This window comes from Trichechus manatus, unplaced genomic scaffold (assembly GCF_000243295.1).
Source record: "Trichechus manatus latirostris isolate Lorelei unplaced genomic scaffold, TriManLat1.0 scaffold00026, whole genome shotgun sequence".
Classification (NCBI taxonomy): domain Eukaryota; kingdom Metazoa; phylum Chordata; class Mammalia; order Sirenia; family Trichechidae; genus Trichechus; species Trichechus manatus.
In genome coordinates this window covers 20,454,472-20,469,455 of record NW_004443962.1, presented here as the reverse complement: position 1 = coordinate 20,469,455, position 14,984 = coordinate 20,454,472, and the positions used below count along the sequence as shown (strand labels likewise).

General features: G+C 41.7%; 1 protein-coding gene across 4 annotated transcripts in view; it reads right to left on the bottom strand.

The window, feature by feature from the left end:
• Window positions 1-3,791: 3,791 nt before the first annotated feature.
• USF3 (upstream transcription factor family member 3) overlaps window positions 3,792-14,984 on the bottom strand; it is a 71,140-nt gene continuing 59,947 nt past the window's right edge. For all 4 annotated transcript variants that reach the window (XM_023728867.1, XM_004373678.2, XM_023728868.1 and 1 more), the window contains 2 exons: window positions 13,827-13,923; window positions 3,792-10,852 (listed from right to left, as the gene is read on the bottom strand). In XM_023728867.1, coding sequence (XP_023584635.1) covers window positions 4,422-10,852; window positions 13,827-13,923 — 6,528 coding nt within the window. In that variant the 3' untranslated portion in view covers window positions 3,792-4,421. The remainder of the gene's footprint in view (window positions 10,853-13,826; window positions 13,924-14,984) is intronic.

Here is a 14,984-nt window from a genome sequence, read left to right as displayed (position 1 = left end):
ACTTGGGGGAAGAAAAATGGTAGCGTTCAGCCAAAAGGGCATCTCAAGAAAAAACTAACTTCTGCCTTTAATTTGCATATACGTATGGCACCTTGGTGTCGCAGTTGTTCAGAGCTCAGGCTGCTGACCAAAACTTTGGCAGTTCTAATCCACCAGCCTCTCCTTGGAAACCCTATGGGGCAGTTTTACTGTCCTACAGGGTTGTTATGAGTCGAAAATTAACTTGATGGCAACGGGTCATCATAAAATCATCACTCACAGATTAACGTCACATTAGTCCATCTGGTCATTGGCTAAAACTGTTGCCCCCTGGATGTACACAGCCATGGGTGTAATATCTCCTGACAACTGCAGAGTTTATATAAACAACAGAACTACAACGACTTTCAGGTGCCTTAAGATTTCAACCCAAAGCCATTTGATTTGGGGACCGCCTTTGCCCTGTCTCCATTCTCCCAAGGGAAAAATAAGTCCACCAATAAAGGAACAAGAGCTATATGGCATGTTGGAATATTTTAACTCAATTTTGTTTCAAGAAATTCTTGTTACCTTTTAAGAGAGTAGGACACACAGTGGTTCGCAAAGCCAGGAATTGGGAACCACTGATCGGGGAGTATCCGCTCACTACTACACACGGGTCCCACAGATGGTGGGCCCAAAGAGCCTGTCAAGGCAAAGGAATCATCATCCTGCTGAGGAAACAACCAGGCTTCCTGCCACCTATCTGACATGGAGCAGAAGGAAGAAAAGGAGAGCCTGTGTACCTGCGTACCAAAGGAAAAATAAAGAAGGAAAGATTAAGAAGATGCATCTTAATAAGCTTTTACCCTTTCTCATATTTTTTCAAACTTCACTCCATTTAAAATGTTTTCTCACATTTTTTGGAGTATGTTTTAGCCTCTCTATAAAATGGCTAAAGTTAGAAGGCAAGAGCTAGGCAAATAAATTATCTATAAAATGCTTAAATAATTCTGTTTTTGAAGAAGGCTGATTTTAAAAAGTTAATTCTTCCTTCCAATTCAACATAACTATGATACATGACTGGAAATCACTGCAAAAGAACACTCCCTCCCCATTCTTCCCTTTTCACAGTTCTGATATGTTAAATTTTATAACGCATGATTACTGTGGAATTCTCACTCCTTATTTAGAAAGAAGGTACCATCTCTGGTACCTGAAAAAGTCTTACAATAAAAACAAAAATAAATTTCCTGAAATGGTATAAAACATATATAAGATATCCCAAAGTCACCTATATGTATCAAAAAACAAAAAAAAATGACATCAAACTTGATTTCTTTTATCTATGATTGACATTAAAATTTTACACACGACAGAAACCTAAAAATGTTCATCTCATTAGAAGTATTAGAAAGTACTGTTAAATATGCAGAGGGATTAAGCACCTTCTGTAATTGATTCTATGTGATAAATATGTTAAAAAAAGATTATTTAGTCAATGACTTTCACTTATAATTCAGATGATTTCGTTTTTCCAGAAATTACAAAATTATTTGTGGAAATGGTTTTACTTTCTATAGTCATATGTTAGCAAGCCAGGAAGGGTAACATTTACTATAATAAAAATTGACTCCGTTTTCGGCCATCCCTTTGCCTAAATTAAGTCCAGATATCACTGGATATTATAAATTGCCTCACAAAAAATCATGTAGCTCCATTTATCAAATACTTAATACTGCTGGTAAATTCATACACTCATGCTTTTAAACAAAAACAAGAGTACTATGCTCTGAACACTTTCAGAACTGAGTCCCTGTGTGAAATGATCTCTTACTTACATACGCATATGTAAGCAAGGTAATTAGAGCTACATGGAAGGAGGAACCCAGTTGTCTGCAGAGGATCACACCTCTCTTTAGAGGGTCAGATAAGCCTTACTTAGGTGCAGAGACTCAGGATCAAAGTGTTATATTCTTGGAATGAAACCTCAGAGAAATGTAAATGCTATCTCTGAACAGCAGGAAAAAAAATTAATGCAAAACAAATATCTGAAGTTATCAGGCTTTGAGGTCTTCGCACTGCAGGGTTCAAATTTAAAACAGCAGGTGATTGCACTTCTCCTTAGCCTGTTACCTTATAACCTGTTACCCAATTATATCTAGCGATGCTTCAGAACAAAACAGCCACTATGCAGTCACATATTTGTGTTTGTGTGTGTGTGAGACAGCGAGACAGAGAATGAATATGAATAGCCAAACACACCGAAAACTGCCCTTCTTGAAACTGGCCGATTGGACCTTTAAAGTACAAAGAAAAACTTGAATGTTAAAGCTTAAAATTCAGTTAAGAGAATTAAAAAACCTAGTCTAAATCTCACTGTTTCCACAACAAACCATCTTATCTTTGTGCTTCTCTTTGTCTTACCTGACTTACTCATGAAGTCCCCCTATCCCTCCCTATGGCCATACTGAAGGGAAAAAAATCTAAAGTTTTTCTTGTTTACTTTTTGCCCCCAGGAGGCTGCTTTAGCGGGCAGCAGAAGCAGATAGGAAAGTTTGCTGAAAACAGTTGAAGAGACGCAGATGACCCTTTTAATGAGTCTTTAGAAGAGGTATTCCCAGGAGCTAACCACTGACCAAGCCTAAGGAGGTTTTTAATAGGAGGGGAAAATGCTGGTCCTGGGTTCATTCTGCTGACAGAGTAGTTTCTTGCATGTCTCCCCTCCTCTGCCCCACATCATCCCATTTTGGGGAGAATATAACAAAAAGCAATGGGTCTAAGAACATGAGTATAGGGTTGTCTTCTTAGTGTTGCCTTTTTTCAAAATGCAAAATGAGTGTGTATGTATATATACACATATATACGCATATATATACATGTATATACACTTTAAATTTATTATTAACTTCTTTCGGGCTTTTTTAGAACTCCTACATCAAGTTTTTCTATACTTCAGAAAGTCTCAAGTCTCAATTTCCCATTTTCAGATGGCGAGCCTATTTTTAAAAGACTGGTTTATACTTTAAAATCTATGTCTATGTACACACACAGACACACACACACATAACATACATGGACTTATATAAAGACTATATTTTTTGAAGCACCATTTTACATTTTCCATCAGGAAAAATAACAAATCAATCTTCTTATAATTCTATTATGAAGGATAATAATGCAATATATGATGTTGTATTTTAAGTATAAATATCAGTAAATGAAAATACTGACAGAGTTTAAGAATCTGCTCAGAAATATTTTCAAAGTAAGGCTCAAATAAATGGTAGATTCCAAACACAGTATTTACTGATCAGTCCTAATGATTAAATGAATGTAAAAAAAAAAAAAAAAAAAAAATTCAAGATCAAATAAATAGAATGAACAGAGAATACTGAAACAAAACTCAATTGACACAACAACTGCTAACCGAACATACGCGAAACTCCACAACATAAATGCTTTTCTTGATACGGCCTATGCAAAATGCAAGTACAAAATGGAAAAAAATGTATATACTTTTTAGCTTTCCATTTTTAAGGATAATTATCTAAGAAAGACCTTTGCTTTAAAGAATCTTGGTACATTAAATAATAATACAGCTCCCATATTTGAAGAACAAGACATGAAAAATCAAGTAATTTATGAATTTCTATAATCAAGAAGCCTCTACGTAAAACAAACCTTGGGAATAAAGGGTGATTATATATAATTCATTTATTTGTTAAGGAGCCCTGGTGGTGCAGTGGTTAAGCTCTTAGCTGTTAACCAAAAGGTCGATGGCTGCAACCCACCAGCCACTTCATGGGAGAAAGATGTGGCAGTCTGCTTCCTAAAGATCACAGTCTTGAAAACCCTATGGGACAGTTCTACTCTGTCCTATAGGGTCACTATGAGTCGGAATCGACTCAATGGCAATGGGTTTTTAAAATTTATTTGTTAACTGCTTGACTTTAACCATGAATACTCAATTCAACACCTGCCATGTATAAGAAACTAGTCTGGATGCTGGCATTAGTCAGCATTTGGTTAGGAACCACCGTGTTATGTCACTTTGTCTACATTTTTGGATAGCAACTCAACTATCTAACAAATTATCAACAATAACGTTCAAAATCTAGGTTCCTTCCAACCATCCAGCATATACCAAAATGATCTCCCCTCGGCCTCCAGGTGATCCATATTTAGGGAATAAAAGATTATAAATCAAACTTGGAATTGTAAATCTGCTTGGAAATTTAAAAAGCATATCATGCAGTTTAAAATGAAAGATTTTTTTTTTTGGACAATCCAGTATCTGCATCATCTCTGACATGGCTTCCCTACATTCAGAAGGAAACTGAAAATTGATTACATAAACACAAAGACATACACAAACACAGTCTCACTCTTCATGTACATGTGTGCATGCACACACATATATGTAATCTCACTCACCACGTTTATATTTAGTCTATCAGTATTTAAACAGCTGAACTGCAATCATGACCTAAAATATGGCTTATGTTGTGGGCAGGTCTGTTTGAGGACTGCTTGGAGGAGTCAGAGGCAGAGGAGTTTGCTATCGTAAGCAACGGGGACATTGCTGACCCATCAGGAAGAGCTGCAGCTATTTCTGGAAACAAAGATGTCATATTAAAATTGGATAAGTGAGAGTTGGTCATGTGCATTGGTGGCATATCTGGAAGAAGAGGAAAACTTGGTTGAGCAAAGCCAACAGGTCTGGGAGGGGATAAAATTGATCCAAATCGGTTATTTAAACTTCCACTGTTTACCTTTTCTGTGCTAGGATTTGAGAACATTTGATTAGAAAAATAGGGGATTGAAATATCATTGGACAGTGGAGGATGAGCAGGAGAGTATGGGGGATAGAAGGAAGGTAGAGTATTTTGAGGATCTACTGGGATGAGGGCTGGAGTTCGAGTGGCACTCGGCTGGGTAACCTGTGGAATGAAAGAAGTATTAGCATTTATTGGTGGATTCATGCCACCCTCGGGAATAAAAGAAAAACCAAAATTTTGTGACAGCGTATGCTGGTCAGGAGCTGAATTATCATTGGGTACTTGTGGGCTATCTGGCATAAAACGAACAATACTTCCTCTCTTCTCTGTAGTAGGTTGTTGGCGTCCAAGAATCATACTGCCACTAGTCGACAGAGGAAGATGGGGAAGACTTGGATCAAAGACATTACTATGCCTTTGGTTTCCAGAACGATTCCGTTCAGGCTGACGAATTTTGGAACCACTGCTGTCTTGCAGGGGATGCCTTGATCGCTGGGGAACTGAAGAATTGGTTTGACGTACAGGAGGCCCTTGATCAGCACTTCCATGAGACACAGATGGATGTGGCAAAGCTGACCTTGCAACCCCATGCATGTTGGTTGTGACTGGGGGGTTCATGTGGCCCTTTGTCCCATGACTGTCAGTAATCCTCATGGGATTGGATTTCTGTACAGAAACATTGGGACTTGTGTTTCGACCTTGAATATCTCCTGAGGAAGAAGAACTTGAAAAAGGAATATTCAAGGTACTGTTCCTGGCGTTGATTGTGTTTAAGGGCATGTCACAACTTTCCCTATTCTGACTCTCACTCTCTCTTCTAATATGGACACTTTCATGAGCTGGGGGACAGTTATACTCAATTGCAGAGGAGGGGCCACACTGTGTATTCCTCTGATGTTCTGAGAGTGATCTCTGGCTCCCAATGACCTGATCACTGAGGTGAGGGGCAAGTAAACTCTGCATGAAACTTTGGTGACATGCATTGTCACTGTCCCTTGGTGGAACAGCATTTCCTGTTGGGATGCTCTGAACTGGTGGATAAGGTAATCTCTTTTGACGGTCGATTGGTGGAGGACCAGTGTTTTGACTAATTCGAAAAGTCTGGGACGGCATACTCCTCAAAGATGATACAGGGTTACCTATCTCATTATTTCTTGAAGACTGTACTTCAAAATTACTCTGGGGCTGTTGACTGGCTCCACTTGGTTTAAATGTCTGACAATCAGAAAGGCGGATTTCTGGGGCAACAGTATGGTCCACACGACTCTGCATGTTATGAATGGCCAAATTCTTATTTCTGGGAATATCGAGATAATTTCTCATTTCAAGCTGATCTGAAACTCTAGAACCCTGAATTGATAAACCCATTCTCTGCTCTGAATTAGAAGACGTCTTTCCAATGAGTGCCTCAGCAGAATAACTTGAAACTCTATTTCTCTCTGGCCTGTGTGGAGTACAAGTCATGTCGGAAGGTCTTGTCACAATACTTGGTTGGGAAACCATTTGCTGCTCTAAGCCTCTTGATGTCAAAAGTCTCTGCATGGGATTGTGTCCAGATACATGTTCAGAAGTAACCCCTGAACCTTGCTGTCTGCTTCCAACATCCTGCTGCTGGTGCATAATGTCTTGATTAAGATGGTTCTGAGGATGGTTATGGTGGTTCCGGCTTGTTGAAGGGTTTTCACAGCTCTTCTCTGGCTGGGAATTTCCAAAGTGTTGCTGCATCTGTTGCTGCATCTGTTGATGGTGGGGATGTGGCTGACCACTCTTGGGCCGTGATTGGTCAGTTCCATGGTTCTTCGGTTGTAAGGAAAGCTGAGAGGCCTGAGAGCCCTGAACAAGATTCCTCTTTTTCTGCATCTGAACTTCCTGTTGTAGGGTTCTCTGTTGGTGGACACTATGAGGCTGAGAGTGGACAGAGCTCTCTGCATGAGGTACATGATGTTGCAGCTGATACAACTGATGCCTCTCTCTTAATTGCCCCACTTGCTGTTGCTGCTGCTGCTTTAAGTAGAGATGGTTACTATGAAGGTGAGATACTCCTTGAGCTGGAACATGCTGTTGCAGGGCCTGTAGGTGTTGACTTGCCTGGGTTTGCTGCTGCTCAGCAACTGAAGGCTGAGAACTGCACTGAACTTCCGTTTGCCTCAATGCTGGGGCCACAAAGTTGTTACCAGGAGGAAACAGTCGTGTAAGGCCATCTCCATGTGTTGGGTTGCTAATAGGCACAACTGAGTTTGAAGAGTTGGGAGGGATCTGACTAACCATTACTTGAGTTTGATCAGAAATGCTGTCTGGAGTTCGGCTCATCAAAGACATACTTTCAAGCCTGAGTGGGGCTGGCTGACAATGCTTTTGACGTTTAGCAGAAGAAAGTAAAAGATCATCTTGGACAGTACGCTTAGCAGAATCTTTACGGCTTTCGTGACTTGGCTTTAAGAGCGGCTCTTGAATCTGTGAATTTGGTATGGTACTGGTCATAGTATTTAGCTGTTCTTGGGCATATTCAGTCATCAGAGACGGTCCAGGAGGCTGACTGCCATAGGAGCTAGATGAAACAGTTAGATTAACTGCTGCAGAGACAGTTGTTTGCTCTGAAGATTGGGATAAACCCGCACAGCTGACCAGAGGATGGCTGATGCTGCTCTGATGGATAAGATTATTCACACTTAAACTGGTGACGCTTGGTGACTGAGAAGCTGAAACCTGTAAAGAGGCATCTGACGTTTTGATTCCCACAGAGCAACTTGGTTTTTCAAGGGGCCTATCCACAGGTGCTTCAACTGAATCCTGAGAATTAAATTCATTTGGTACCACTTCTGCCTGTCCTGTGCCATTCTCTTTAGGTATCTGTGATTTGAAAGGCTGATCTCCCTCTAAAGATGATGTTTCAGAAGGCTTTGAAGTAGCTTCCCTTATATCAGCCTGGATGCCAGCTCTTCCCTTCTCAAGGTTCTCCTGGTCAAAAATAGCTCTTGCTGCAAGAGCTACTATATCAGTTTGCTCTACAAAGGTACAGCTGTCACATGTATTAGTTGTTGCACTGCTGGTCATATCCTCTCTGGTTGCTTCAGGAAGCATGGATGCCACTGAGAAACTCCGACTACTGCCAGAGCTGGTTGACATGGGGGAGTCAGCCTGCCTACTGGTGAACAGAGAACCGTTAATAACCTCCGGATCAGGGATGCAGGAATGATGCTGTGGCGGATCTCTACCATCACTGTTCAGCAATAGTAGCTCCTGTTTAGGATGTAAATCCACACTTGAGTCTACTATTTTAGAATTTTCAGAAAAGTCAGGATGGTCCACCTGGACTGAAAGGGATGTTTTCTGAGGATCTTTAGCAAGATCAGATAGCAAGGCAGTTAAACCTTGCCCCTTTAAGAGGCCAGTGGTTTGCGTTGTATCTGATGAATCCTGCTCAATCCTACAAGTTTCAGCAATGATTTCTACCTCAGAAACACAGTCAGTGCTTGTAGTGTTTGTGGTAGATGACAGACCAGAAACCTGAGAAGCCAAAATGTGGGGATCATTTGGAGATGGAATCAACACATTGGCTGAACTGCAGGACTTGGCAGCATCTGATAATGCCAAACTAGTTGCTGGCTTATCCTGAGATGTCTCTCGTTGCAAAACAGGGGTAGAATCTTTGGATTTTGCTGGGGCTGTTGCATTATGTTCACTTGTTACAGATTCTTGGGAGGGTGAGTTAGACTCTTTCGTTGACTTACATTTGGATACGGGCTCAGAATTTAGAACTTCCAAAGAATGTGAACCAGACACATTTACACTACTTGCCTGGGACATAGCAACAGATGGCAAAGCAACAGGGAAGCTATCCAGTAGCACGTCATTACAGGATGGCTCTGCAGACCCTTCCCCGCTGGGGCAGTCCAGCTTCCCCACTTCTCTGACTGCACTCAGAGGACAGGCTGACTTGTTAGCTGCTAAGTGTTTCTTGGCAACTGGCTTCTTATTCACCCTTTTTGACTTCACATTAGGTGGCAAACACGCTACAGTGTTCACTGAGGGAGCAGTCACTAGATGGTACGTGCCGGGTAGTGTGGCTGAATTATCTGTTGTCACTGGAGGTGCTACAGTAGTTGTCGATGAAACACAGTTAGCTGAGGTGGTTTGGCTATTTGCAGCAGTTTGAGGATTGGCAGGCTGGCTAATAGACAATTGTACACAGCTTTGCCCAGCCATCTGTGATATGCTTTGATTGAGGCTGGCCAAAGCACCAAATGTATTCAGGGCAACATTGGTATTTGGATCTTCGCTGGTGGTGGGTTGAATAATTTGCATAGGGGTTTGATTTGTAGTTCCTGATGAAGACATCACAGGCTGCAAAGCAAAGAGCTGTCCATTTAAAGAAATGGTTTGAGGCTGCTGTTGGTTTGACATGGCAACAGAAAAAGTTTGTGCTGAATTAGATGTTGATAAAGATGAAGGTCTTGGTAATATGTGGACAAGGTGCTTTCCTCCAAAAGTTTGTGGGGTTGAAGCATTTTGCACTGAATTATTAGACCCTATAATAGCACTGGCTCCATTGATGGGGAGTCGAACAGAACCAGGAGGTGGTGCAGAGAGGAGTGGCAAAGGGTTCTGACTGGCTGTCTGTATGATCACTATCTGCTGACCTACGGTTTGGCTGGGAACCTCTGCTCTCATCACTGTGGGGCATGGGGTGGTGCTGGGTGGCTGAAGAATGATCACATTTTGATTAGCTGGAGCTGCATTAATAGCCGACCCAACTGGCTGAGCCATCTGAATCACCTGCATTGCTGAATTCAATGGAAGGATATTTTTTGGAGGTTGAGATTTAACTTGTGGCTGGGCAATTAGTGGCTGCATAGGTAAAGATGAACAAGAAGGCAAGGTTACAACTACTTGCTCAACTGCTTGCCCATCTGCTGGAAAGGAATTATTCAAGCTGATGCCTGTAGCCACATGTCTACTGTCGTTGGTTGTGGTGGGGCTAGGACCAGAATCATTTAATACTGGGGTCACAGCGATAGATGGTGTCTGGCTTAAGGGCTGAATGGTGTTTCCTGCCAGTTGCAAAGTAGTCCATGTTGTCTGTGTGTTTCCAGCTGAGGAAATGCGGGTAAGGCTATTAATGTTTTTCAAATCTGAAGTACTAACACTTGAAGAAGGCAAAGAACAAGAAAGAGTCCAGCCACTGTCCAAAGGGTTTGCAGACAGAGTGCTCACAGGAGTGGCGGTCTTCCCCACTCCAGGGACAGATGGTGCCACCACTGCAGTACCGTTTGTGGAGTCTGTACCCTTGCTAATGCCCACTGGAGAGGAGCCACCTGCAAGCCTGGGAGGCTGGGAGCAGACTGTGGTGGTAACTGAAACAATAAGGGTGTTGTGAAGATCACTTCTCAGGTCCTGTGTGCTCAGCCAGGGCTTGCTGCCTTGCTGCACTTGAGCGGCAGCTGCTGAGGAGCTGGAGGGGATGTCTGACGTACAAGGGACCATTTTCTTCAGCAACTGGGGGCTCTCTTGCCCATTCTTATTTTCAGATGAGTTTTGATCGTTTAGAGATGTGTGCAAGGAATGGTGTTGGTGAGGTTCAGGCCCAACTGGAACAGCAATCAGTGAGCCACTGGTGGCACCAAGCACACTGGATTCACTTTCTGAGGTGGAAAGCTCAAGAATATTTTGAGCAGAAATGGTAGCAGGAAGACAAAGAGGAATAGGCTGGTTAGCAGCCAATGCAGAAACTGTGGTCTGATGCCATGGTTTGTTTTCAGAAGGGTAGACTCCAGAAATAGACACAGGAGTCACAAGATTGCACGTCCTCTGTACGGGCACCACATTGGCAGTCTGCTTTTGTAAATGATGACCAACATTAAATGTTATCCCCTGAACAGCTGCTCCCTGGCTGTTTCCACCAGGCTGACTCCCATTTGAATAAACAATGATATTTTTTTGAACCTGATCACTAGGAATAACAACAGGGACCTTCGAGTTTTTAAGATTTCCTTTCCAGTGGATTGTCGGGTCATCATATAAGCATATGTCATTTGCTTTCAGTAATTCAATGTATCGGCCATTTTCTTTTTGGATTTCTTCCAGTTGTTTCCGTAGCTTTTTAATTTCTTCAGCTATAATATTGAAAAATAAAAATAAAAAATATTCATGAATGTCAGTATTAATTTACAATAACCTGAAAAATAAATGTGTACTAAGCTTCTGATTTGAATTCTGGCATTCTAAATACATCAGTTAACAATCTTCACTTCTTTTCTAATGCAAGTCCTTTCCTCTTTTTAGAATGGTAAATCAAACACCCATACCATCCTTGTAAAAGTACAGTGAAACCTGTGAGAGCCAGAACTCAGTGGGACACTGCTTTGCTCTTCCGGGTCTCCATCTTTGACAGGGTGCTGTCTTGCCACTTTTCTATTGCTTGTTTTAGTGGAAAATATTTGAGTTTTCCTCCTCTGACAGGTTTCCGCCTTACACAGGTTCCAGTTTTCACAGGTTTTACTGTGTACATCTTTAAAGTGGAGCCCTGGTGGTGCAGTGGTTAAGAGCTTGGCTGCTAACCAAAAGGTCAACAGTTCAAATCCATCAGCCGCTCCTTGGAAACCCTATGGGTAGTTCTACTCTGTCCTATAGGGTCACCATGAGTCGGAACCAACTCGACGGCACCTAACAACAACAACAACATCTTTAAAGTGCAGCAACTGAGAAATTACTCATACTGTAGAAAGCTCAAAGCTCCCAATTCAAAAAATTTCCAATAGGGCAGTTACAAAGGTGAAGCATGGGAAGATACACTGACATCAAGGTAACATGCCAGACAAGTAATACTGAATATCAATAAAATATCATTTGAACTGCTGTAATAGCTAACATGACTTGTGACGGTAATAGAGTCTCTTTTATACATGGCTTTAAACTAGTTTCTATTTCACCCTTTGAAAAAATGGAGATTAAAATGAACAAGAAGAACATGTGAGAAGTGGTAGAGCACTGAAGAAACATTAACAATGACACCTGCATTTTCCTTGACTTTTTGTATATGGTTTCCTTGTATGCTATGAGCAATGAAGGTTTCCTAAAGGAGGCTGCCTCACCCATGGATCCTACTAATGGGGCAGCCTTGGATGGTGGTATTTTATGTCTTGTGATCTCCACCTTCCTTGCCATGACTAAGAGGCATTCCACCCCACCAAAGGCAGACAATCCTCAAACCCGGTGCCTCGTGAGGTACTGAAATGAAAAGTTCCATTCACACCAGGATGCACTGAGACTCGCAGATTATCTTCGTCAAATATTTAAACTAAGAGACACAGAAGACAACAGTGCACCACAGACATTATAAAGGACAGCCAAATGGACCAGATAATAATGATGACTGCTCCCACTTGATTGCATTGTCTCAAATAATAATAACAATAAGCAGGTAACACTTGTCACACATTCACTATGTGCCAGGCTTTAGTCTAAGTGCTTTGCACACATTTTCTATCTTAATCCTCAAAATAATCATGAGGTGGGTATTACCTATTATTATCACATTTTTAGAGATGAGAAACTGGCTTAGAGTAGTTAACATATAAAGTCAGTAAAGTAAATACTGTAATTATTCCCATTTTAAGACAGGGAAACAGACTTGGAGCAGTTAATTAGCCAAAGGGTATCAAGAAAGTGAAATTGAAAGGCAAAGCCAGGTGGGCCTAACTCCAGAGGCCGTGGCTTTGGTCACGGTGCTGGACGGCCACGTGCACAGTGAGTACGCAGAGGAAGGTGGTGGGAGAAGGACGAGGATGGAGCAGATGCCCAAAATGTACCAGAGGAACGATGATGACAGAGATGACAACAGAGTGAGACTCTAGGTACCTCACATGCTGCCCCAACCCCTAGTCTAGCTGTTCAGCTTTTTCGGAGCCCCCTGCAACTTAATATTGTTTCTACAGTTTCCCTTTTCGCTAGGGTAACTTTACTGCCTCCACATCTGTGTTTTGAAACCAAGGGAGCTCTCATTTGAAAAGCTGAAGCATCATCCAGGCTGTGCCGTCCCTTTTGTGGGGTGCCTCCAAATGGTTAGTACACACATATTATGTATCTCACTATCTGACAGTATCTCTGACATAAAAAAGAGCCCCCAACATAAGAGACAGCTAACCAGTGAGAGGGTGAGTTGTTACCTAACTAAAACTAAACACGGAGAATTCTGAGTGCTGACCTTCTAGACATGGTTTCCAATACCCTTCCCACCCGTCACAACAAACACAGCCCAGCATTACCCCACCTCAGCAAACTCTGCCCGTTTCTTTCCTTTTAAGGTAGCCGAATTGGGTTGTCACAGGAAATTCTCTCTCTGCTCCTTTTAGAGGCATAAATAAAGGACAATTCACACTGGCCTACCACCCTGAGCTTTACCCTTGGCCTGGGATATTTTTCTTTCTAGCTGTTAAAGCAAACCTTCTCTCCAATGCTGATGGGAAAACAAAACTCATTTGACAGCATAGAAAAGCTACCTCTATCTAAAAATCAAATATCATTAAATGATCAGGTAGATGAACATATTACATGCGATATAAACAATTATGAACGGAACGTGTTGGCCTTTGGAGTTAATTCACAGAGTTAAGTCTTGGCACGGTCAAATCACTAATCTTGCTTTTAAGTCACTCTAAGCAGAACTCTCCCTACACCCTCCCCTGGGATTCCCTTAGTTAGAAGATCCATCTGGAAGAAAGGATATCCAGCATTATTAGCATCATGAGTTACACAAACATGAAGTATATAGACAAGTCTAAAATCAAAATTACGTACACCTGAAAAATTAGAGTTGCTCACTCACAGAAGGGGAAAAGAGTTAAACTAAAAATATGAATTTATTTTAAACATTGTTCTTCAGACCTACTGAATGCAGGGTCTTAATACTGTTTTGGGATGGGAAGAACCCTCTGCATTCTAAAATAAGCTGCACTGTGAACTTAGATTTGTTGCATCCTAATATAAGCTGCATTGTGAACTTAGATTTGTTGCATCCTAATATAAGCTGCACTGTGAATGTAGATTTGTTGCATTAAAAAAAAAAACAAAAAGTCTTAAAATCTTTACCTTGTTCATTGTTTCCTCCATTAAGTAGGAGTTCATCATTTTGCCTTTTCAATTCCGTTATATATTTAAAGGCTTGGTCCAGGATCATATTCTTGCTCTGCCAAAGAAAACAAACCATGTAAACGTTTCTCTGAAAAGTAAACTTGTCGGAAGAGACTTAAATAAAGGGGATGGAGGACTTGCATTTGGCTTTGGCTATGTCACAGGCATGGAAGATAGAGCTTCTAAATTTTAAAACAGGCAACATATTCAAAAGCTTTTACTGTTCATTTTTCACTTACTAAGTATTTACTGAGCATGCTATATGTCAGTCTCTGTTCTAGGCACTGGTGATACGCTAGAAAACAAAGACAGTCTGCGCCCTTGGGAGGAGACAGACATAGACACAGACATGTTGTTAATTGTTGTTAGGTGCTGTCAAGTCAATTTTGACTCACAGCAACCCTATGTGACAGAGTAGAACTGTACCATAAGGTTTTTAAGGCTGTAATTTTTATGGGAGCAGATTGCCAGGTCTTTCTTCCACAGTGCGGCTCATAGGCTTGAATTGCCAACCTTTCAGTTAGCAGCTGAGTGCTTAACCACTGTGCCACCAGGGCTCCTTATTAGACATATAGATATATACCAGGTGGTGATAAGTGTTATGAAGAAAAATAAAGCAGAATAAGGGGGCTAGAGCGATACCCATTGCCGTAGAGTTGACCCCGACTCATAGCAACCCTACAGTGATGGCAGAGGTTATTTCATAATCTAGTTTGGACAGGATCAGGGAAAACCTCTGATAAGGTGAGACTTAAGCAAAAACCTAAAGGAAGTGAAAGGAAGCATGCTCTGTGGGTATTATCTGGAGAAAGAGGATCCAGGCAGTGGGATCGGCAAGGGCACACGGGTATCTGGAGGAAGAGTATCCAGGCAGTGAGATCGGCAAAGGCAAAGGGGGTATCTGGAGAAAGAGGATCCAGGCAGTGGGATCACTAAGGGCACACGGGTATCTGGAGGAAGAGGATCCAGGCAGTGGGATTGGCAAGGGCAAAGGCCCTGAGGCAGGGTTGTCTTTGGCAGGTTTGAGGAACAGTAAGGTGCTGAGCAGGGTTAAAGTGAAGGGTGCAGGAGAAGAACAGCAGGAAAAGAGGGCAGAGAGAGCCTTCAAGACCATGG